The 24577-nt window shown below is 30.9% G+C and overlaps 1 protein-coding gene and 1 long non-coding RNA gene across 9 annotated transcripts in view; one reads left to right on the top strand and one right to left on the bottom strand.

Moving 5' to 3' along the window:
- Positions 1-24577, bottom strand: part of LOC117173985 — a 76452-nt gene that overhangs the window by 19944 nt on the left and 31931 nt on the right. Inside the window, exon 1 of one of the 7 annotated variants that reach the window (XM_033362667.1) lies at positions 11891-11939. The exons of the other annotated variants lie outside the window; for them this stretch is intronic. Within the exon in view, the coding sequence (XP_033218558.1) occupies positions 11891-11918 (28 nt within the window). The 5' untranslated portion in view covers positions 11919-11939. Of the gene's footprint in view, positions 1-11890; positions 11940-24577 lie in introns of those variants that run through there. 7 annotated transcript variants of the gene reach the window in all.
- Positions 1-24577, top strand: part of LOC117173986 — a 174636-nt gene that overhangs the window by 138217 nt on the left and 11842 nt on the right. The gene's annotated exons all lie outside the window — the stretch shown is intronic.

The following is a 24577-nucleotide window of genomic DNA, read 5'->3' as shown; positions in this document are numbered from 1 at the left end:
TGCAGAAAGAATATAAGTTACTCGACTAATAATTATAGTTCCCCTTGATATGTTCTTTGTATGTGTGGGCGTTTCCTAATATAAGTGTTATCCAAACTTCCAATTTCATGGTAGATTCTGCCATATTAATATATTCTATCATAGCATAAAGAATGTTTTAGATACTGGAGAATATTCCGGGGAATCTTTGCGACATTCGAGAGCATTCATCACAAATCGCTGGCTCTTTCCATATCCTTTCTTTCCATCTGTTTCAAACCTTCAATCAGACGTAGCCGTAGTTCTTTAAAACCCTATAAAGTACTCAGGATTATTTCATCCAAAATATTGAGGGCAGGAAACTTTAAGGCCAACACCTTTTGCAACCAAATCTCATTTGAAAACATGAAAATATATTTTCTAACAAGTGAGCCCACACTCGAAGGATTAACGGACTTCCAAAATCCTTTCAGGTTGGGAAATTTGTCGTTCGCAGTTGCCCTCGACCCTCACAAGCAAACAAGGCAGTAAAATCTCAATCTTGGGGTTTTCCGCAAAAACTCTCTCTCTCTCTCTCTCTCTCTGAAAAATTACTCGACACTTCATACTTTGCCTCCCTTCTACGATTACCCTTGTTCCTACCACCTCCACCTAATTGTTTCCACTCCCTTGAGCCAGATTGCAAGCGTGAAGTTGATGCTCCTCGAGAGTCTTTTAGGTCCTTTGCGAATTTCCTCGAATAGGAGTGCTCAGTCTCTTTTCGAAATTCTAACTTGAATCTTCTCTCCGACTTTGGAAGCAGACAAAACTTCAAAAATTCGAAGTGCGGGTTTGTTTATGGGTTCAACCTTTCGGCATTCGCAGACCTTAGATTGTGAAAATGCGTTTATCGAATATCGAAGTAAATTCCTGTCAAGCTCACTTTGGATAAGAAACGCAAGTCGCTCTCAAGTTTTATGTTATATAATACAGTAAAATATGTATTATTCTCCGTGCCAAACTACCACTAATTCTCTTGGGTGACAATGGAAATTGTTCTATAAGTAATTATCTTAAAATATATCTGATTATTTAACCGATCATCATTTATCTCTTTAGTTTCTTACATTGATTACTAATTAATTATTAATTCCTTATCCTATTGTTCCTTTTTTTGATTTTATTTAATAGATGAGAAAGAAAAGATAGATGGGTTTCAATCCTTCAGATCTGTCAAGTCCCGCGTTTCCTAGTCTTTTAGCCGCTCGAGAGGCTGGGATATTACTTTAAATTATAAAGAAGAATGAAAAATCCTCAACCCTTTCGCCGTCATGATTAACTCCGTGTCGTAACATATTGTTTAAATAAAAATTTTCTCTGTAAGTTTGCGCTTTGTTGACATAAGAAAATATATGTTCGAAAATAATTTTTGATTGAAAAAGGTTTCCACTCCAGTGAAATATTAACGTTATAGAAACAACATTTAATTCAACTACACTAGATTCAATTCAATAGTATTAAGTTGTGAAAGAAGTAAAATTTGTTATTTCATTCATTTTCTGTATGCATTTGTTTAAGCTATTAGGGTTTGATATTAATTGTCAAGTGGTTTCCTTTCCTACATTTTTAAATCAATTATATAGCAAAGTACTTGCTTAGCGTTTGGAATTATATTTAATACTACTCATATTTTTGCAAATTATTTGAATACATTCTCTTATGTTGCAACATGAATAATATATTTTTTTAAATAACAACCCTGGGTATTGTAAAATACGCGTGAGTAAAGAAACATCAATAAAGAGCAATGTGACTGAAAATAAAAACTGCAATTTCTGTCAATCTGATTTTAAGATGTTATTTTTTCATGTTGTAGCTCGGTTTTCTTGACATCCCCGGGAAAGCCCTCGGGAGGCCGATAGACCTCAGGACTTTTTCTTGTCCTTCTATCAGGGCAGCCGGAACGCTGCACAATGAGACGTACGCATATCAGTGCCTCCAGTGTCGGCTCTGTTACATGCTACGAAGACCAGCCTCGTGTAGAGCCGAAAACGCATGAGCACGAACCCGAGCTGGTTCGACTTCACCAATGACGATCTAGCTACTCCTCAAATTTATACCGGTTTTAAAATCCCGAATTACCTTAGAATCAATAGGCTTATTACGAAGAGGAAAACACCATTTTTCTATATATCTATATCTATATCTATATATATATATATATAGATATATATATACAGATATAGATATATACAGATATAGATATAGATATAGATATAGATATATAATTAAAAGTTTTTCATAAGGACAACCGCAGGATTTCGCCGATTTCGCGGATGCACCCTGAGGACAAGGAGCGACCCAAGGACGACCGCCTTCTGCATTTTTCCCGCAAGTGTTTTAGCATATTGTTTACACACAGGGATGCTTTTCAAGCTACTAACCAGTGAAAGCTTGGCACCTCCAACAGCACCGATGATAGGGACGATTAGCTTACGAGAATATTGCGGGTAGAATCGCTGCAACTCCCTTGTAAGGTCTCTATACCTCTCTTTCTTTTCATTCTCTTCGGCGATGCTGTTGTTGTCAGCTGGTGCCGAAAATTCGATAATGAACATGGTTCACTTCTCGAAGTCAAGAAGAACAATGTCAGGCCTCGAGTGTACAACAGAAACAATAGTCTAGAATATCAAGTTCCAGTATATGCGGCACTTCTCATTCTCGACAATTGACTTGATTTCCCTAGGAGCATTTAGAAGAGCGATATTAAGGTTAATGCCTTAAGAGTGACAAAGATGGTAATAAAGCATTCTTAGTGCCGCATTGTGCCTCTGGATGTGGACTGTTCCCGCATGAGTTGGACAACTAGATAATATGTGTACCAAATGCTTGGGGTGTGCATGGCACGCCCTGCTGCTATAATCGGGAATGCGTTGGCTCAAAATGTGGCGACGGCATGTTTAGTTCCCACGACATTGACTGATCCTTCACATTTCTGTGGAAAAATTCCGTGCATTCTCTTATTGAGAAGCTGTTCACAAAAGTTTTTCTCTTGTGCTTTCTTAATCCGGACTTTCAGGAGTGAGTACTCGAGATAGATAGGATTTGATGCATTTTGCTCTTTCCTAATACTGAAGTTGAGGCCGAGTGTTTCAGCAGCCTCCTCCGCCGCTTTGTACAGAAACGCTCCTTTGCCCACTTCTTCGTGTTTCCTGCCCATTTTAAGAAGAGGGTCTCTTTCATTTGCGACTCTATGTGCTGTACCCAAAATAATCCTGTTATGAAGACATTCAAGATTCAATATCCCGTGACCACCTTGACGACGTGAGATGTAGAGTCGCGGAACAGAAGACTTTAGATCGATGCTTTTGTTCATGTGCATAACCTTTCGTATCCCGATATCAAGGGATCTGAGCTTGTTCTTCGTCCATGGTACCACTCCAAATGAATTGTATACTACCGGGATCGCAAGCATATTTGTTGCAGATACTTTGTTCCTCGACGACAGTTCCGAAGACCAAATCTGTCGGATGAGAGGTTTGTATTTCCTTCGAAGAGTGTCCTTTTTAGATGTCACATCCTGAATGCGGCTCTGTGACACGCCCAGGTATGTATAAGTCTCTTCAGCGCAAAGGTGTCGTTTAGCGTTTCTATGGACGAGCTCAGGGTCTTCAGGGATGCCATTAAGTTTTCCTCGCTTCAAATAAACCATGGCGCATTTGTCCAACCCAAATTCCATTCCTATTGCCTTAGTATTTCGTTCGACAAACCCTAGAGCTAGATGTAGCTGCTCTTTGTTTTCAGCATAGATCTTAAGATCTTTGCTACCTGTCGGAATGGCAAAGTGCTAGAGATAGTGGTAATAATGTGAGGCAAAAGAGGAGTGGGCTCATGGTGTCGCCCTAAAAGACGCCTTACTGAAAGGTGACCTTGTTAGTTGTCACACGATTTTTTCCAGATTAGATAGTAAATCTGGTTTTCTAAGACGGCATCAATCTCTCTATGCACCCCACGATTTGCGGAGAATCCTTTAAGCTTTCAAAAAGACAGATGATAAGTCTATGGGTGGTCGAATTAAAAGCTTGCCGGTAATCAATCCATCCCATCAACAGGTCACTCTGGTAGTATGCTGCATCTTTGCAGACATATCTATCGATGCGCAGATTCTCCCGACATCCTGCTACGCCTTTCTTTGAGCCGCATTGTTCATACATTTTTTGCCACGCAGGTTCAATTGCCCGAACAATCCTATCATTTAGGATAGCTGTGAATATATTATACCGTAGGCGTGCCGCTTACATACTCAGTGGACACACAATTTTAGAACGTACTTGGAACGTCCTAAAAACGTTTTTTGGACGTACAAGTCAAAAGACGTTGTTTGTATGTTTCTAAAACTGTCCAAGGTCATACCAAATAATGTTCTAAAAATGTTTTATGTTCGAATTACGTCTTTAAAACGTCTCTGGAACATTGAATGTTTATGGGACGTTATATGGACTGATTTAGGCCATTTTTAAGACTTTCTAAAGATGTATTTTAACTTTCTATAAATAATCTATTGTTCAAACCAATCATTTTCTACCGAAAATGCAAATTCAAAATTTTTATAAATCAATTTTTAAAAATAATTTTATACCATATTTTTTCAGGCAAAAAAGAGCAAGAATTTTGAACAACATTTTTAATGTTTCAAATAGAAAAAAATGTTAATGAAAGTAGATTTGTTTCAAACACGAAAAATAATTTTTATTAAAAAAGATGTATTTTTAACTGAAAATGGTCAATTAAAAAAAAAATAACAATTCAACAAAATTGTTAAATTTTTAACCTTAAAAATTAATATTAGAACTAAGAAAAAGTATTTAACCAAAAATGAAACATTTAAATTCTAAATTAAAAAAATCAATTTTGATGAACAAAAGAAACAATCAAATTTAGAATAGAATAGTTAAATTTTTAAACAAAGAAGTTAATGCACAAACAAACAAAATAATATTCTACCAAAAAAAAATTTTTAACCTTATAGTTAAATTTTCAATTAAAAAAGATAATTTTTTAACAAAATAAAGGAAGTGTTACATTTTCAGTAAAAAATACTAATAAAAAAAGAAGTTTTAACTAAATATTTAGATTTTAGCCAAACCAATTAATTTTTTGACGAAAAAAAAGAATTTTCGAACAAATGGTTTTCTACCAAAAAGACGAAATTACAAGATAAAAAATTGTATTTCAACCAAAAAAACAATTATATTTCAACAAAACAAGAATTTAAACAAGAATGGGTGAATTTTTAACCAAGAATGCTATTATAACTTTTTCGGTAAAAAAACTAAGTAAAGGAAAACGAAGTTTAAACAAAATATTTAAATTTTTAACAAACAAATTATTTTTCCACCAAAAAGATAATTTTCAATTTGAAAAAACCGAATTTTTAGTTGAAAAAAATTAATTTTTAACAATAAATGGCATAGTTACATTATAATTTGCAAAAGTTAATTGTAAACAACAAGTCACCTTATCAAAAAATTTAATTTTCGTTAAAGTAAAGAATTTTAACAAAAAAAGACTAATTGAAAAAATAAAATAGTTCAATATTCATTGAAAATCGATTTTTGAAAAATAGAAGTATTTTTAAGTAGATTGGTAAAGATGTAACCATTTTAGAGCAAGAAAAAAAATATTTTACCGAAAAAGAAGAAATTGCAAAAAAGGACATGAATTTTCAACTAGATAGTTAAATTTGTTAACTGACAAAGATAATTTTTCAGCCGGAAATGGAATAGGACTTTTTGAAAGGTTACGAAGATCGTTGAAAAAATTCAAAATGAATGTTTATTTTAGTAATTAAAACTCTTTTAACAAATTTTTACCTAATCTAAAAGATGTTGATAGGAACGAAAAATTGTCTGGAATTGTATATATCATTCACTGTAATTGTTGTGAAAAAGTTTATATTGGTGAAACAGGTAGAAGGTTAGAAACTAGAGTTTCGGAACATAAAAGAGATTGTCGAGTTGGAAATTTTAATACAGGCCTTTCACAACATTGTTGGAACTTAAACCATTATTTTGGTTTTGATTTTAACAATATTAACATTCTTGCTAAGGAAAAAAAATACATATAAAAGACGCATAATAGAATCCATTTTTATAAACAATTATCGCAATATTTCGACTAACTTACAGACAGAAATCCTGAATTTCAACAAAATATATTAAAGTATTATATAATAACAAAACCAAGTTAAAATTCCAGTTGCTTTGGCGGGCTTTCCTCATTCGAGGTTCCTTTAAAATTACGCCTTTATTCTGTATTCATGAATTAACCACCTTAATGTATGTCTCTTGTCTACTAAACTATATGTTCGTCGTTGTCCAAAAGCATTTTCGTCAATTAAGATGTAGTTTTTTATAAAAACAAAGCCTCTACAATTTTTATGAGGCCTTTATATTAAATATTTTACGTCATATTTTAATTTAATTTGGTGTCACACGTCATTATTATTTTTTAAAATTGACATGAACTATGTACAGATGTTTGACTCTAAAATTATTACTCTTGGTTTTTTAGAAGATAAAAAGCACAGGTAATTTTTATTTCTTTTAGTTTAAAAAGATCAATTTGTGTGTAATTATATGTAAGAAAAGATCGTTATTTATATATTATTGTTTTAGATTCCTTGAAAAAGGCACGCAGTGGTAGCCGAAACGTCAGAATAGACAGAATTTAATAAACAAACTTAAAATTCATTTCGTTTTATTCTTTTAATTAATGAAGACCGTAAGACCTACATAAAACAAATCTTATTCTTATTTACATTAACGTTCGAAGCAAGGATTCATTTGATTCTCATCAAATCTACTCACTAACTTAAATTTTTTCGATTAATAGTAAAAAATAAAATAATATTTACACTTTTGATTAATTGTTAACCGAAAAAAACGAGAAATTTTTTTTTTTAATGAACATTAAAATTCGATGAGTTCTAATGTTATGTTATCGACTAGTGAAGTGTAATTGTTTGCTGTCGATAGCATGATGATTGAAAATTAAACATTTTTATTAAAAATTGCTTTCGTGTTTAATTAAAATTTTTTTCAGTTGTAAATTGACTTTCTCTGGTAAAAAATTATTCTTCTTGTTCGAAAATTTATATTTTTCAGTTGGAAATTTATTTCTTAGGTTGAAAATTCGTTTTTTTGTTTTACTTCTGTTAACACTAAAAATTTTCAACTGAAAAATTAAGTATAAACTACAATTTTCAGTTAAAAAGTATTTTTTCTTTTTGGATGAAAGATCCTCTATTTGGTAAAAAATTTTCTCTTGTTTGTAAATGAATATTTCTCGTAAAACTTAATTATATTTTGTGAAAAAAAGAAACTATTTTCTTGAAATATTTTTTTTCAATTATTTTTTGAGCTAAAAATTAAACTATTCCATTTCTGGTTAAAAATTTATCATCTTTTGTTGAGAAATTCAACTATCTGGTTGAAAATTCATGTATTTTTTGGAAATTCTTTTTTTTTTTAATTTTCTTTACTGAAAATGTTACTATAGTATTCATGGTTGAAAATTCACCTATTTTAAGAAATATTTTTTTGTTTGTTGGAAATTACTTTTTCGGAATTTCGTCTTTTAGAAAACTATTTATTTGAAAATATCTTTGTATACTTGAAAATACATTGTTTTTGAGTGGAAATCGAACTTTTAGTTGAAATTTCGTCTTTTCAGTCTTTTTTATTACTTTTTTTCACTGAAAATGTAATTCTTTTTATTTTAGTAGAAAATTATTCTTCTTGTTCAAAAATTCTTGTTAAAAATATTTTTTTCTTGATAATTTATCTGTTTTGTTGAAAATTGGATTGGTTTTTTTTGTTAGAAAAACATTTTTTTGAATTAAAAATTTAATGTTACATTTTTGGTTGAAGATTTATCTTTTCTAGTTAAAAATGTATTCATTTTCTCGTTGAAGATTCAACGATTTTGTTGAAAATTTATTTGTTCTTTTTTGCTTGAAAAGTGACCATTATCAGTTAAAAGTTCATGTTTTTAATATTAAATTATTATTCTCATTTGAAAATGTATCTGTTTTGGCAAAGAGTAAGCATTCCATTTTCCTTTAAAAATTTATCTTTTTAGTAGAAAATTCAACTATATAGTTTAAAGTTCATGTATATTGTTAGAATTTAAACTATTTTGTTAAAAAAGTTTGTGTGTACATTTATTTTTTATGCTGTTTATGTAACCTTTTTTCGTTAAAAATGTATATATTTTGTTAAAAATTCGTTTTTTGTTGCTTTAAAATTGATTTTTAATATTTTGAATTTTTATTTTCGGTAGAAGAATGTTGGTTTCAAAATTATATAATTTGTTTGCAAATTCAATTTTTCATTTTAACTTTATCTTTTTTAGTTAAAAGTTTAACTATGTGGTTCAAAATTCATGTACTTTGTTTGAGAATTCGTCTTTTTAGAAGAATATTCGTCTTATTGTTCGTAAATTTATCTCTTTTGGTACATATGTACACTGCTCGTAACATGACACTTCTCCACAAACTGTGTTACATCCACCCATTGTCAATTTCACATATTTCTTATTCGGCATAGTTATTTGTTCATTTATGTTAAATCGTTTCTTTCTCTTGCATTACAAATACTATCGAATTCCTAAACCCAACATAATTTCAAGTAACATTGCTTCGCTTGAGTAATTTAAATGTATCAGAAACATTTTGGAAATTTATTTTCATACAATATTTGTATACGATCAGTTTAAATTACTATTTTGAGAAATAATTTAATTTTTATCATAGAAATTAGAATAGAATAGAAATAGAATAGAAATAGAATGAATGAAATAGAATAGAATAGAATAGAAATGTTAGATTAGACATGACGTCAGTGCCGTACCTATAAAAAAATCAAAGTCGGATTTAACCAACAGCATTAAAAAGTTACATTAGAAATCTTTTCAAAAGACTGAAATTTTAAAAACTAAAATTATATTGAAAATTAATAAAATTTTGAAACTCAATGAGATTGGTAAAATGTTGAAAAATAGTACATTTGATGAAGTTTTTAAAAATGAAAAAAGTTTTGAAATTTTTGAAATTCGAAAAAAAATTGAAAATTTTTCTTATTTCCTAGAGTACATGCCAACCCCCCCACTCCGAATATCCCAGAGTACAAACCAATTTCCACTCCTAATTTCCCAGAGTACTGACCAACCTCACGCCAAATTTCCCGGGGTGTAGGCCACTGCATAATCCAAATTCCCCGGAGTGGACCTCTTTTTGATTGAAATTTCATATTTTTTGGTTGAAAATTTAACTACGTGGTTGAATGTTGAACTACTTTCACAAAGATTTATTTTTTTAAATTTACTTCTGCAGTTAAAAATTAAACTATTTTTGTTGAGAATTCGCTCCTTGTTTGTTTAATAATTTTTTTTTATCTAAAAATTTAATTATTTCATTTTTGGTTTGGTTGGAAATTCATCTTTCTTGATTGAAAATTAAATTTATTGATGAATATTAATCTCATCTTCTTCAAAAGTTTAATGTTTTCTAAACAAATAGAAGATTTAGCTTGAAAACTTGAGTCTTTGTACCTCTCCCACATTTTTCCATAGGCTTTTTTAAATTGAAGTTCAAAGCATTGACAATTGTAACTTCGTGATTGTGTATTCTCTTTTATTGAAGCTCCTTCGGCTTTAACGAACACATCCTCCTCGCGTTTCTAGTGCTTCACACTCGATTTTAGTGGCGCCCTCAGTGGCGCTTATTCTACGGGAGCAGAGGAGCGGTGGCCATAACCAGCCCCATGACATCGGACCACTAACAAAATTCAAAGATAAAAGACCCGTCGCTCCTTTGCTCCCGTTAAACGGGCGCTACGGCTCAATTTTGTCCAAAATGCGAACTTTTCTACGTTATGTTTAACTCTATTATATGAAATGTATATTAATATTATATTGCAAACTAAAGTAAACATTTTATTTTCAATTAATACTTTAATATTGGTTTCTTACTTTGCATTAAATGTTATTCTCAGCTATTTTAAAAAATGTGTATCATTTCAATGAATTTATATTATTAAAATTCATAATGTGCATTGGTATTAGAACCAAAGTATTTTCAATGTCTTATTATTTTCTTATTTATTTGTTTATTTTCAATGTGTATTTTAAGATTCAAACTAAAAATACGCATCTTAACATAAGGTAGTTCTAAACAAATATTTAGACATAATTTAGACGAAACAGTTTTTACGAATAAATAAAAATCTACTCGTCCTATCTAAAAATGATTAATAACAAATTTGTAGATCCTTTTTGGATTAACCACATTTGTTTTCATACCTTGCGTCGCTTTCAAAAAATTTTCTTTTCTTATTCTGAATGTTTTTTTTACGATTAAAATAAAAACTGCGCTTCCTATAAAAAGATTATTTTTCATGTCAAACTTTATGTCAAACAAATTGGCAAAAACCTGTTTTTCGGATTAAGGGGGCCTCAAAACATAGACATTTTACACAGAAAATGGGGTGGGGGTGGCAAATTTTACTCAATTCTAATACCTTCTCTGATAAGAATGTAAAAATTGATTCCCCAATTATTCCCCTATTTTCGTAAAAAATCACCCTATTCCTATAAACTATGTCCGTTAAAAGGAGGCTCAAAATATCCAAAGATTGGCAACATAGTTTAGAAGGCTTCCATAAACCATGAGGCCCAATTTTGGCCCTTTATCTTGGCTTACGGAAGTCCCTTAATTGAAAATTCATGTATTTTATTAAACAATCTTCTTCGTTTGGTAAAGAATCATTCTTTCTGGTTTAAAAATCTACTATTTGAGTTAAAATTGACTTATTTTGTGCTGCAATATTTTTGGAGTGATTATTGTTTTCAGTCAACATTTTTGTCTTTTCTGGGTATGCGTTTTCTTTAACACCTAAATGTAAAACCACGTGGCTTGGACTCTGACCCCCCTCCTCGCCTCATGTAGACTGAACTGGCCTTTTGTCGCCCCCCCCCCCCCAACTCCCCAAAATCGAAAAAAAAGAATAATAATTTTTGGGTTTAAAAGCTGATATTGAGAGGTGTAGCATATCCCATGAAGTTTGGTAAATATTTCCTATCAAAATAAAGGGCCTGTTTGTAAGTTTTTTAGAGGTACTAGTTCACTAAAGACTGTGCCGCTTGGCCTGAATTTTAATCAGATTAACTAAAACTATTAAATTTTATTTGGAATCCACATTGGTAAATCGATTTTAACTATACTAATATCTTCTTAAATATAAAATTAACAATTTTAACCCGCATTATAAATAGTTTGAATGATTGTTTTCGAGTTATATCTTAAAATAGTAAGGTATAGCGTTAACAGACAAAAGACTCGTAGGAGAGACTTTGAAGCAAGTCCTAAAATCCGCAAGTATAAAATATTAATTTTTTTTACTCAATATACGTGATATCTGTCAATTTCAAATATTTAAATAAAGTTATTAATGTTATTTATCGATTTGCCAGTTTGAATTTGTTGCTGGAACATGTATGTTATAAGACATTTTGCGTTATTTTTTAATAATAATCTCTAACTAAATTCGTCTGAAATGTTTAAACTTTATTAAATTGTACTTGAATATTAGTACTTTTCTGAAATGATTGTAGAAAAAAATTATCATGCAAAGCAAAAGTGAAAAATGAATAAGACTTAAACTGGTCAACTTTTTGGCAATCAACGTGAGAGAGTTTTCAATTTAAAGGTAGTTTTTTAATTTTCTTTACTGTGCAAGAAAGCGAATTTGTATATTTGGAAACTATAGAAAGGAACAATTCAAACCAGAAGTTTCTGGAAAACTAAACATGTTTGAGAACGTACACGTTATATTTTTTATAAATAATTATTATAATATGAAATTAAACTTACATTGCAAATGCGGGAATCCCATGACCATAAGTAGTAAAATGCTACAAATATTCTTCATTCTTTTAAACAAACACAGTTATAGAAAAATGTGATTTTTTTCTGGAATTTCGTCTGACTCAATGAATGCTTGCTTTATATTCCCACTTTTATGACTTTATCTCGATTAAACACCGCTTTATTTATTCATCAATATTACTAGAGTGGAACAGGCAAAGATTCTTGATCAGACCTCCGAATTTTCTTTATTTGATATACTTATTACGCATATGAACCTTCAAGGATAAATTTAATTTTAAATATGTTTCTTGATTATTTTTTTAGATTTGATTAAAGATATAGTTTATTCTCCCGACAAATTTTTTTTAGTGAAAGACGTATTTTCTCCCATTCAAAAACCAATTTATTTAAATTAAAGAAAAATTCCTTTGTCTTAATAATTGAATTACTTGGTTCAACAGAACGATTGAGTTAAATATACGAGGCTGCTATTTATTCTTAAAATCTATATGAAGCATTTCTTTCATTAAACTACAAAATAATTATCAGTTTCTTATTTCTGACATAACTATAATAAATTTCTTCTTGTTTCTGCAAACGCAGCTTTTTGTAATTTGTCCTCGGATTCGTCACATTTCCAAGATATATTACCTTAACTTATTTTTTTTCAGAATTCCCTTGATTTTATTAATTTGTATTGAAAAAAATCATTGTCAATCAAAAAATTTGGCATTCATAAATTATTCATTAAACTAAGTAATCGCTCTATGATAAAAACTTTAAAGTAGAGAAGAGTCGATCGTATAAAAGTAATTGAGTCTTTGAATAATAAAATATTAACATTCGAGAATTTCACTAACGGAATAGTAAAAAAATTACAAATTTATTTTAATAAGGTCAATTTGTAAAAATATTAACTAATTTTCTTAGTGATTTCAGTTGTAGTTTTTTATTCACTTTAGTTGTGTTTCGGTGAGTGCATATTTTCAAAATAATTAATGGAATTATTTTTAAGGTGCATAAAGTAAAGTAAAATAGATTCAGTGTGTACCTACATGATTCTTCTTTTCCATTTTATGGAGGAACTGCTGAATTTTATTGACAAGTTCTACCATGCTGCTTTATGATTGTTTTAATAAAGCTAACAATTTTAAACAAGCACGGGCTTTTATTAAAATTGACTATCTGCCACATTTACCACTTCTATTAAATTCTTCTAAATAATATATTCAGCCATAAGTAGATCCATATATTTTTACAAAGCATTTAGTAATTTTCCACTATCAAATTCCCAGTGGCGGAACGGCATGTATTGGTAGTCAGGGAAATCCTGACTGCGCCCCTGGAATCGCAATGAAAAGCAATAGGATTTCCCCACATGGTAAAATGATATCAATTGATATCAATTTTAATAGAAAACGCTAGTTACGTAAAAAATAAATATATTCTTTATTCTTAATTATAATGGCGTAAAAGTAAAAGAAACCTTTAAATATTCCAGTCAATCAATTTGTGTTTTTTTACGAGAATGCATAGATGCACCCCGATATACAGTTTTAATTAAGGAAATAAATTGTATATTGCGACGGAAGAAATTAAAAGATATTGAATAAAACTGTACTTCATTACGAAAATCTCAAAAAATATTTGTCTTACTTTTTCTTTTGGAATCTAAAATATAAAATGTATTTATTTATTAAACATTTTTTATCTTAAAGAGTAGCCAATTTATAGATTAGAGATACTACTGAGAAATATATGGGCGTCGCCAAAACATGATTTTCCTAAATAGAAATATATTTTCGAATTTATAGGGTACAAAATAAAATGCTAAGTAACTTTGCCGTTGACTAAACACAGATTTTACTTTTATTTTACGTTTTTCATAGAACAATTAAAAATATCAAAATATCAAACTTCACAGCCAAAAGACTCTCAAAACAGGGGAAATAGGGTGATTTTTCATGAAAATAGGGGAATAATAGGAGAATAAATTCTTCTAGATAAAATTAATGTTGTTTACATACTAAATTCAGTATTAAATACCTTAAATTCCTAAGGTTTCATGACGAAATATATTGCATTTTCTATAAAATAGTTGAATTAACAATCGAAAAAGATTTTATACCGACAAAGATGATTTTTCAACCCCCCAAAAAAAACGATTAAAAAAAGGTTTGAGTTATCCAACGAAAAAACAGGACGTTTCGGAAAATATTTTACTTTTTAACAGAAAATGATGAATCCCAAATTAGAATACACGTACGTGAGTAAGTTGGGGGTTTCGGTGATAGACTATCTGATCATGAATATTGAATGCTGGAAACAGACAGAGAAATTCACAGTGGAAAGGAGGATAGATTCAGATCAACAGATATTAAGATTGTTGATAAAAGAGGAGAGCAGTCGGTGGAAAAGATATGGGAGGATCTGAAAGAGAAAGTGTGTGTGCAAAAGAATGTATTTAAAAAGAAGAAGAAAGTAATTGTGAAGCCGTGGTGGAATCGTGAATTTGAAAAGATGAAAAGAAAGGAGAAAAGGAAGTACAAGAAGTGGAAAGAAGGAACTGTGGACAGGAAGGAGCACCTAAAAATGAGGAAGGAGTTCAAGTTGATGTCTAAGAAGAAAGAGCAGGAAAAGGAGGAAGATCTGAAAAAGGTATTGAGAAGTGTTAAAACAGAAGGAGACGTGTGAAAGATAATTAATAGATTCAAATGACGAGGGCATAGAGAAGCAGATAAGGAAGCTGAAAAGATCTACTGGACGGTATGGAGAACGAAGTGTGGCTATTTAGCACACAAGAGGTAAGGGAGAAGCTAAAGGGCGTAGTTAAAAAAGTACGGACGGGAGAGGGATTCCCAAGAGGATGGAGGGATGGTTGATCGTGCCACTTTATAAAAAAACGGATAGGGAGAGGCAGGCAAATTAACGAGGGATTACGCTTATAAGTACGGTATACATAGTATACGCGATGGTGTTGGCGGATAGGCTGCATAAGGATGTCGAGGGTTAAGGAATATTGCTCCCAGGTTATGGCTTCAAGAAATTAAGGTGAAAGGGATAAGAGAGGTGAGTGAAAGTGGAAGGGAAATACGATACAGAAGGCAAAGATTTTGTGTACCAGGACTTCCTATTTTGAAGGAATGGCAGAGTGGATGTTCATATAAAAGAGAGAGTGAGAAGGGCAAATGTGGCGATGAGGCAGCTGTGGTTGCTGGGAAAGAAGTTGCTCGCTGATGAGAAATTGTCGGAAGAGGGGGGAATTAAACTGGTTAGGGAGTATTGGTGGGAAAAGGAGAACATAAGTAGCGGCGAGAAATTGATGGTTGAAAGCGGAAGGTTTTTTAGAACGAATGGACAGCAGATGGATGAAGTGAGAAGGCTGCGCAAAGAAGGAAGGTATATAGGATGATTCGGAAAAACGGCATGGAGAGACAGAGAGAGAGAGAGAGAGAGAGAGAGAAGGCAGCAGGTGAGGAGAGAATAAGAAAGTCAAGGTTAAACAGAAACTATTCGTGGATCATGCCAAACGAGAGAGCGTAATATTTGTGTGAGCGAGGAGGAAAAGAAAATCAGGATCTTAAAGCGAGGATGAGGTGTGGTTGCATTGAGGATTCCAATACACTGAAAAAAATGGTTAAGCTGTCCCAGCTAACGGTTTAGCTGAATTTCGACTTCCAAGAAAATATAGCTGTGTCACCTAGATTTCTAGCTGTTTCAGCTGAATTTTCCATCTAGAAATAATTTAGATGAATTGGCTAGATAACTTTTAGATGGCTAATTTAGGTAAAATAGTTAGAAATCTAGGCGACACAGCTATATTTTTTTGAATACGAAATCCAGCTAAACGGTTAGCTGGGACAGCTAAACCATTTTTTTCAGAGTAGGTTTTGGCTCTCTAGGGAGAAGAGGATATGTGAATTGTGCGGGAAGGGGGATGTAAGAGTGCAACACTGGTTTGAGGTGTGTGAGGAGGTAGAAAGGAGTGGGATAATCATGGAGGTATTGATGCATGTAAAGATGTTAATAAGATGGAGAGGAAGAGAAGGAGGAAGAGGAGTGGAGAAGGAGAAATTGTAAATAGGAGAGGAAATAGATACAAGGAAAATGTAAATATTGTACATAGTAAATAAATATGAGGAATTAGTCGCGGAGGCAGAGTTTGAATAAGCGAGGCAAAGCGAGAAAGTAGGGACCGAAAAATAAAAGTTTATTTATCTAACAATGTATTTAAAATTTTAATATCGCAGTTGGATTCCCAACAAAAAAAGATTTATTTTTAAAGAAGTATTTAAATTTCAAATCAATTCGATGAATTTTCCATCAATAAAATTAATGTTCTACAAAAAAAAAAAAACATTTTTCAACAAAATACAAAATTTTTCAAGAAATTTGTTTTAATTTTCTACCATATTTTTTACTTTTTACGATAAAAACACGAATATTCTACAAAAGAGTTGTATATTTAACAAAAAAGTTAATTTTCAACCAAATAGTTGCAGTTTCAACTAAAAATGATAAATATTCAATCAAAAATGGAATCGGTTAGTTTTCAGTTTAAAATATTATTGTAATGTTTAACAAACAAAACAAAAATGAATTTTCAACCAGTCAAATTGAAACGAATAGAAAAATTTTCCATAAAAAAAGTAGATTATGTACCTAGGCATACGATACTTTATCTGAAATAGAAAAAAGAAGCACTCTTTTTCTGTAAAATGGCGCTTGATTGTACCGTGTACGCATGCGTGTGGGTAAACGTTATAAGTCCAAAATCCACATTGTAGTTTAACCTAATTTTAAAATTAATTCTTCTCACTCGTTTCTTTCACTTTTCTTTCACTTCTCACTCACATTTTTCTCCTTGCTGTCACTTTACGTGCCGCTCGTCGCTGTAAAATAAAGTTCTATTTTACTGCCGCTCCGCGGATAGGAGAGGAGCGCTAATTTCGTTTTTTTAGATAAAAATGCAATTTCTACCCAGAAATAAATTTTGTAACGAGATACATGCCTTTTACTGCCAAATAGTTATTTTTTCACCAAATTGTGAATTTTTAAGCCAAAAAGAAGAATTTTATATAAAACATATGAATATTTATCAAAAAAGTTAATTTACAACGAAATTGTTAAATTTGTAACTAAAATAATTTTAACAAAAAAAAACATTTAAATTTCAATTAAACAGTTTAATTAAGCTTAAAAATACAACATTTCAACAAAATACTTGAATGCTCAACCAAATAGTTAAATTTTTTACAATGGAAGATCAATTTTCAATTTAAAATATCAGTTTTCAACCAAAAATGGAATAATAACATTTTCAGTAAAGAAATAAATCCTAAAAAAATAGAACTTTGAACAAAATAGTTCAATTTCCAAACGATGGAATGGATTTTTAACTAAAATGATCAATCCTCCACAAGACAAAAAAGAATTTTCAATAAAAAAAACATCGTTTTTAACCAAAAATGGAATATTTAAAGTTCCACTCACAAAAGTTAATTTTCGACGAAAAACGAAACGAATTTTTAACAAAAAAAATTAATGAATATATTATAAATTAAAATAATAGAATTTCTAACTAAGCCAAATAAATTTTTTTTTAATGTGACAGCAGTCTTTTCAACCAAAATTAGGTGGATTTTCTTATTGAGTACTATATTTATTCAGTTGCAATTTAGGTAAAAAACTAGAAAAAGGGTTAAATGGGGGGCTCCTCTCATTGAGATGAGAATTTGAAAAGTGAAGTTTTTGGCGCAACTCCCCGCCCGCTTCCTGATATTGGCAACGTAGTTATTGTATGGTCCCTTAATACAGTAGTATAAGGCTTTAAGGGGATTTATTAGAGTTATGAAAAGAAATGTAAGATTCTGTCCGCAATTATGAATATTTTTGTCTGACTGCTTACGTACGTCATCTAGATATTACTCTTTCGGCTTGAACGACGCCGGATTTCGGATGAAATGTTTATATTTTGTTTAATAATAAAATTGGAGAGAACGATAGAGAACAATTGCAGTGACGCTCAGTGTAGCCCAGAGGTATGCCACGCTATAGTGAAATTTCGTGCCTGCGGCGGTTACGGGCAGTATTTATTTATTTATTATTCAATATTGAATGTAAGGTTACCTTTTTAGGGAGAAGAATTTCGGTATTTAAATATTGATGTCTAAATTAGCTTGATTATAACATGTTTTTAATTTTTTACGAATATATAAAAATTTAAAAGGCACAATGTTTTTTTTTGGAATTTTTGAAAATTTTACTTTAAGAACCATGTCATTGTTGCAATTTATGGGATATAATGATTATGCATATTTTAGTGTATCGAGTTTTTTGCAATCCTTCAAAATCAAAACAAAAATTTACAAATAATAAAAAATGGTAAATTTTTTTTTTGATTTTTGAAAATAAGAAATAGAATTTATCTCAAACCCCCCACATATTTTCCGGAAAGTTTTATAAACAATAGTTAAGAATATGTCTACTTGGCATACATTTTTAACTTGGTATTGTTTTGTTTTTCTGCAGCAAAAATTATTGTTATTAAAAAAAATAATAATAATTTTTCTTCCAAAAAACAAATAAATAATGTATACTTTTTTCTGGCAAAAAAGGTTGGCTTTTCAAGAATTTTTTTTTGAAAGCCAAAATAACTTTCGCATTTTTTTGTGGATTGGAAAATACTGCTAAAACTAGCTAAACTGCAACAGAAAAAACCTTTCTGTCTCATAAATTGTACAAGTAGTTCGGTTTTCAGAATAAAATGGAAAAAAACTTATTGTACCTTTAAAATTTAAAATACTGGTAAAAATGTCGCTATGTTAATTTAAAAAATGCGTGTCTACTCATTTCCCAAGTAAAAAACATATTTCATTTCATATTTCATAATTTTTATTTACTTGATCACAATAAATTGAAATTTATAAAAATGGACCACCTGTAAGTTAAAAAATCTCCAAAGTATTTCTTGGGTATTTTTACATTCTCATCATTTATGATTGAGAAAGTATTAGAATTTTCGGAAATTTGACATCACACTTTTTCAACGGATCTCCACGTTTCGAGACCCCTGAATCCCAAAATCAGGGTTTTACGATGGCGTCTGTCTGTCCGTCCGTCTGCCCGTAAACACGATAACTATCGAAAAAATGAACGAATCAAATTCATCTTTGGCACAATTTTTTTTAGGTCCTAAAAGAAAGGACGAGTTCGTGAACCAGCTATTTTTGATAAAAATTCAAATAGTGACAGCATTTTGGAAATTTTTGAGACCACTTTTTTCAGAATTTGAAAATTCTATGTACGGATATTTATAGTATTAAAAAGAACAAACAATTTATCCTTTTGACTTTTTCGATAGAAAGAAAATTCTCAGAGTTATAGCGTTTTAAAAATTTTTTTAATCAGCCGAAAATCAAAATTTGAAGCCGAAAAACGCACGATATGAAAAAAAGTCAAGATAAGAAAAACATTTCTTTTCGAAAGCCCTACAAGATTATCATAACCAATTTTTGGATTTTCATCAAAAATCGAAAATTCAAATTTTGATTGCACAAAAAATAGTGGAAAATAAAAAATTCCATTTTGTGGACAAACTATTTAGGATATAAAAAAAGATGAATTAACAAAAATGGTTATCCCAAAAAAGATCTACAACTTCGTTAAGAATCACTTCTTGATAGGACGCGTACTTTTTGTTTTATTCGTGAAAAATAACGTTGGAAAAAAATAAAAAAAAATGTGTGGAAAAACGACGAAAGTTACGAGAAAAAAATCCAACAAAACCTGTTTACAAATGTATGTAGGAAAACGAGCGCGCAGCGCGAGTGTCTGGATGAGAATGTGTACCTCAAAGCCTACAGAGCCTTGAGAAATATGAAGACGCATGTAAATACTGCCATCTAAAAGAGATCTTTTTGATAAAGTTTTTTTCAAGCATTCTAAAGGCAAAGAATAAATATCCGAGCGCGAGGTGTAATTATGTTCGAGCGCGAAGCGTGAGATTCAACCGTCGCGCGCCTCAGGCGCGCTCAAACTCACGAGCCGCGCGCACAGCGCGCGATTAGAATGTGCCCGCGAAGCGGGCAGATTTTTAAAATAAAAATCTGTTGCTTTTAGTATCCTGTAATTGTAAACTATACTTATTTAAGTATTGAAAAATGAGTAAATTTTTACTTTGACGTTCCTTTTTGTATGTATTGACAAAAACTCTAAAACATTAAAATCAAGTTATGAAGCTTGAGAATTGGTTATGTTGTGTTTACAAAATTTCCCTATAAAAATTGAAGTACTTACCGACATAACGCTTCCATCAAGAGCTAAATTCTGTTTGTCCCAAATATTTTCTGTCTCCAAAAAATGTTCCTCGCAAACGATTTTCCCATCTTTGCACAAAAAATCGCTTTCGTGTTGTAAAATTGCATTTTGCCAATGTTCAATAAAATTTTGCGGAACGGAAAAGAAATGGGTTTTTTCCTTCTTTGACTTTTTTCCTTTGTACTAATTGTTGCAGTTAGGGATTATGCAGTAACTACCGCCCATTTTTATTCATAGTTTATTTTAAAAAATTTAAAAAAATAAATGAACACTATGCGCTACAAATAAATTTCCATGGGAGTGCCTTTTAAACTATTTAAAACTAACCAAGTATGATCGACGCGCCGTTAGTTCGCCGTACCACCGCTGGGCATACATTTTTATAACTAGAGAATGGGTCATTGCATACCCCTGGTGTAGCCGTCTGTGGATTCTCGCAGAACTCTCCATCGACCCTCGTAAAATTCACGAGGCAGTCTCCATGGAGCGCATTGAATTGCTCGTAAATAATTACTCTCTCATTATTATGCGATGCAGACCAGTTACAAAAACTGAAATCAAGTAGATATGGCTCGATTCAATTGTGATTAGCAGAATTAGTTTATCGACATAATTCAACGAAATTGAAAAAAAGATTCATGAAAATCGGTTAATATTTTCAATAATAATGGAAACATTAAACTATAAAAAAGTACCCTTTGCCGAAAACTTTACACCTAATCCCTCAATCTGAATAATGAGTAATTAATTTAAAAATTCTGATTAAGAAGTTTTATTAAGTTCGAATAACAAGCCTTACTAAATTAATTATCAGTTTTCTAGTTAGCCTTATGACAAAATCTTACTAAAGCAGTCAGTAAACGACTTTGCTCGATAAAAATGATCATTTTTCATTTTTTGCACTTGAATTCCAAAGCATGAACATTGAGATAAGATGAAGATGTACATATTTAATTTAAACAAAAAATGAGGTTAAAGATATATAAGTGGTAAATACTTTATGCATATATAAATGGGCAAGACTATTACAATTTAAGTTTTCTAATCATGTAACAGTATCCTGAGATTGCATATTTTCACACCTTTGTGTTCGGTAAATATCACTTTGCGAGTTTCCAAGTTCGAAGCCAGAATTTGGGAAACTATTTAAATGTAAAAGAAACGCCGAATTCTGGTAATGACTCCACCCACTTTTACTGCAGTTAGGCCTTCGATCTTTTTATAATTTTCACATCATCTTTTCAACGCATGACAATTTATACTTGAAAAACCACTGTCCATATTGTTCTTATTTTCTGAGCACTTTATTCACACTTGTAACATTTTTATATTAGCTCTTGTGGCATTTTTCTACCATTTTAATTTTTTATTTCGAATGTTAGTTTATACGAAGAAACCAAAAACTTCGCGTCTTATCCAAATATTATTCATAAAAAATTTGCATGATTTTTCACTCTTTTTTTAAGAGCGACTTTTGTATTGTATATATTTTTATGGTGCACAATTGTACTTGATTTATTTTCCTTTTCGTATATTGGGCTATTTTATCGCAAAGTATAATTTTAAATTTTTTCCTTATTTTTTGTGCAACCAATATTGTCTTGCCGATGTTTCGAAAAAATTCAAAAAGATGTGGCCATAATCTTGTACAGCTTCTAAACGGCAACGTTCTTTTATCGAAAATGTCATAAGGATAAATCGATCGAGTTTCCGAGTCCAAAATTGTATTGTGTTATTTTAAATACTGTTTCTTACAAATAAATCAAAAATCACTAGTCAGATAAAACAGTGATTAACAACAAATTCGTACATTTTCTTGATGTGCACAATTTTAGTTGATCAATTTTCTTTTTACTACTCCCTCAATCTAAATAATAAGTATTTATTTAAATAGAACTGATTAAGAATGTTATCAGAGTTAGAACATTTTAAAAATAACAAAAAAAAAACAAAATTGAAAATTTTAAGCCAGACAACGATCGATATGGAAAAAAATCAAGATAAGCAAAATGTTCATTTTTGAAAGTCCTACAAGATAATCGTAACAAATTTTTGAAGTTTTTCAAAAACTCGAAAATTAAAGTTTTGATCGCACAAAAAATGATGAATAACAAGAAATTCAATCATTTTGTCAATCTGGGCAAGATACAAAAAAGAAAATTAATCCACTAAAATTTTGAAACCCAAGAAGATATAAAAATTTGGTATTAATCCCTGTTTTATCTGACTAGTACTTTTTGATTTATTTGTAAGAAACAATATTAAAAATAACACAATAAAATTTTGGACTCAGAATCTCGATCGATTTATCCTTATGACATTTTTCGATAAAAGAACGTTGCTGTTTAGAAGCTGTACAAGGTTATGGCGAAACCTTTTTGCATTTTTGCGAAACATCCACAAGATAATATTGGTCGCACAAAAAATAAGGCAAAATTTTAAATTATACTTTGCGATAAAATAGCCCAAGATACGAAGAGGTAAATAAATCAGGTACAATTGTGCACTATAAAAATATATACAACACAAAAGTTGTTTGTCAAAAAAAGAGCTTAAAATATGTCATTGATTATATTTTGATAGGATGCGCAGTTTTTGTTTCAATCGTAAAAAACTTTCTAAATAAAAACTGTGAAATTATTGGAGAAATGACACAAGCTATCAAAAACATGAATGGACAAAAGTTGCTCTTACAAAAAGAGTGAAATCTCATACAAAATTGTAGTTTTTGGTTTTTTCGTGAAAACTAACATTCTAAATAAAAATGTGCAATTTTTGAAAAATGCCACAAGAGCTAAAATAACAGTTTTTAAAGTGTGAATGAAACGCCCAGGGAAGTAGAATAATATGGACAGCGGTTTTTCAAGTGTGAATTGTCATGCATTGGAAAAATTATATGAAAATTATATAAAGATTGAAGGCCTAACTATAATAAAAAGTAGGTGGAGTCATTACCAGAATTCGGCGTTTCTTTTTAATTTAAATATATTCCCAAAACCTGGATTCGAACTTAGAAACTCGCGGAGTGATATTTGCCGAATACAAAGGTGTGAAAATATGCAATTCAAGGATGCTGTTACATGTATAAAAAACATAAATTGGAATAATTTTTCCCGTTTATATATGGATAAAGTATTTATCACTCACATCTTTAATCTCATTTTTTGTTTGAATTAAATATAAACATCTCCATTTTATCTCAATGCTCATTATTTGAAGTTCAAGTGCAAAAAATGAAAAGGATCATTCTTATCGAGCGAAGTCGTTTACTAACTGCTTTAGTAAGATTTTCTCACAAGATTAACCAGAAAACTGATAATTTACATAGTAAGATTTATTATTCAAAGTTATTAAGACTTCCTAATCAGTACTTTTTAATTTATGACTCATTATTCAGATTGAGGGAGTAGATGTAAAGTTTCCGGCAAAGATTTTGTTAAGTTCAATGTTTCCATTATTACTGTAAATATTAACCGATTTTCATGAATCTTTTTTTCAATTTCTTCAAATTATGTTAGTAAACTCAATCTGCTAATTACAAATAAATCAAGCCATATCTACCTGATTTCAGTTTTTGTAACTAGTTTGCATCGCATAATACGAAAGGGATTGACGAGCAATTCAATGCGCTCTAGGGAGTCTGCCTCGTGAGTTTTACGAGGGTCGATGGAGAGTGCTGCGAGAATCGACTCCCGACTACACTGAGCGTCACTGCAATTTTTCTCTACTGTTCTGTCCAAATTGATTATTAAACAAAATAAAAAAATTTTATCCAAAAACCGGCTTCGTCGAAGGCGAGTGAGTAATATTTCGATGACATATGTAAGAAATCAGACAAAAATATTCAATATTGCGGGCAGAATCTTACATTCCTTTTCATAACTGCAATAAATCCTCTTAAGCCAGTACAAGCCAATTAGGTATTTTCACTTCAACCATCAGCTAATTTCACTTCGTTGAAAGCTGAGGGGAAAACAATGGACCAAATGCATGGAAGAAAAATTTATTTCTGTAATATTCTTGTCATGAATAATACTTACTATCATTTTATTATGTCATTAAGTAGTTCTTGAAAAATAAAAACTATTTTAAAAAACTTATATAGAAAAAATTATTTTTTACGAAGATATCAGCAAAGTGGGGCAAAAATGAACCGAATCCCATCCATTTGGTCCATCGTTTTCCCCTCAGCAATCAACGAAGTGACGTTAGCTGGTGATGAAGTGAAAATAACCAATAAGGATTTGGTAATGCGCGCCGTCCATAAACTACAGTCTGTCAAGTTAAAGCATGGGTGGCTTTACTCGCAATCGGTAAGGTGTATCGACATGATTTTGGTGTCAAAATATTAAGAAGAGCTCCCTCTTTCAT

Source organism: Belonocnema kinseyi, chromosome 5, assembly GCF_010883055.1.
Source record: "Belonocnema kinseyi isolate 2016_QV_RU_SX_M_011 chromosome 5, B_treatae_v1, whole genome shotgun sequence".
NCBI lineage: Eukaryota > Metazoa > Arthropoda > Insecta > Hymenoptera > Cynipidae > Belonocnema > Belonocnema kinseyi.
Note: the sequence above shows the minus strand (reverse complement) of the source record. Positions and strands in the feature narration are given on the sequence as shown.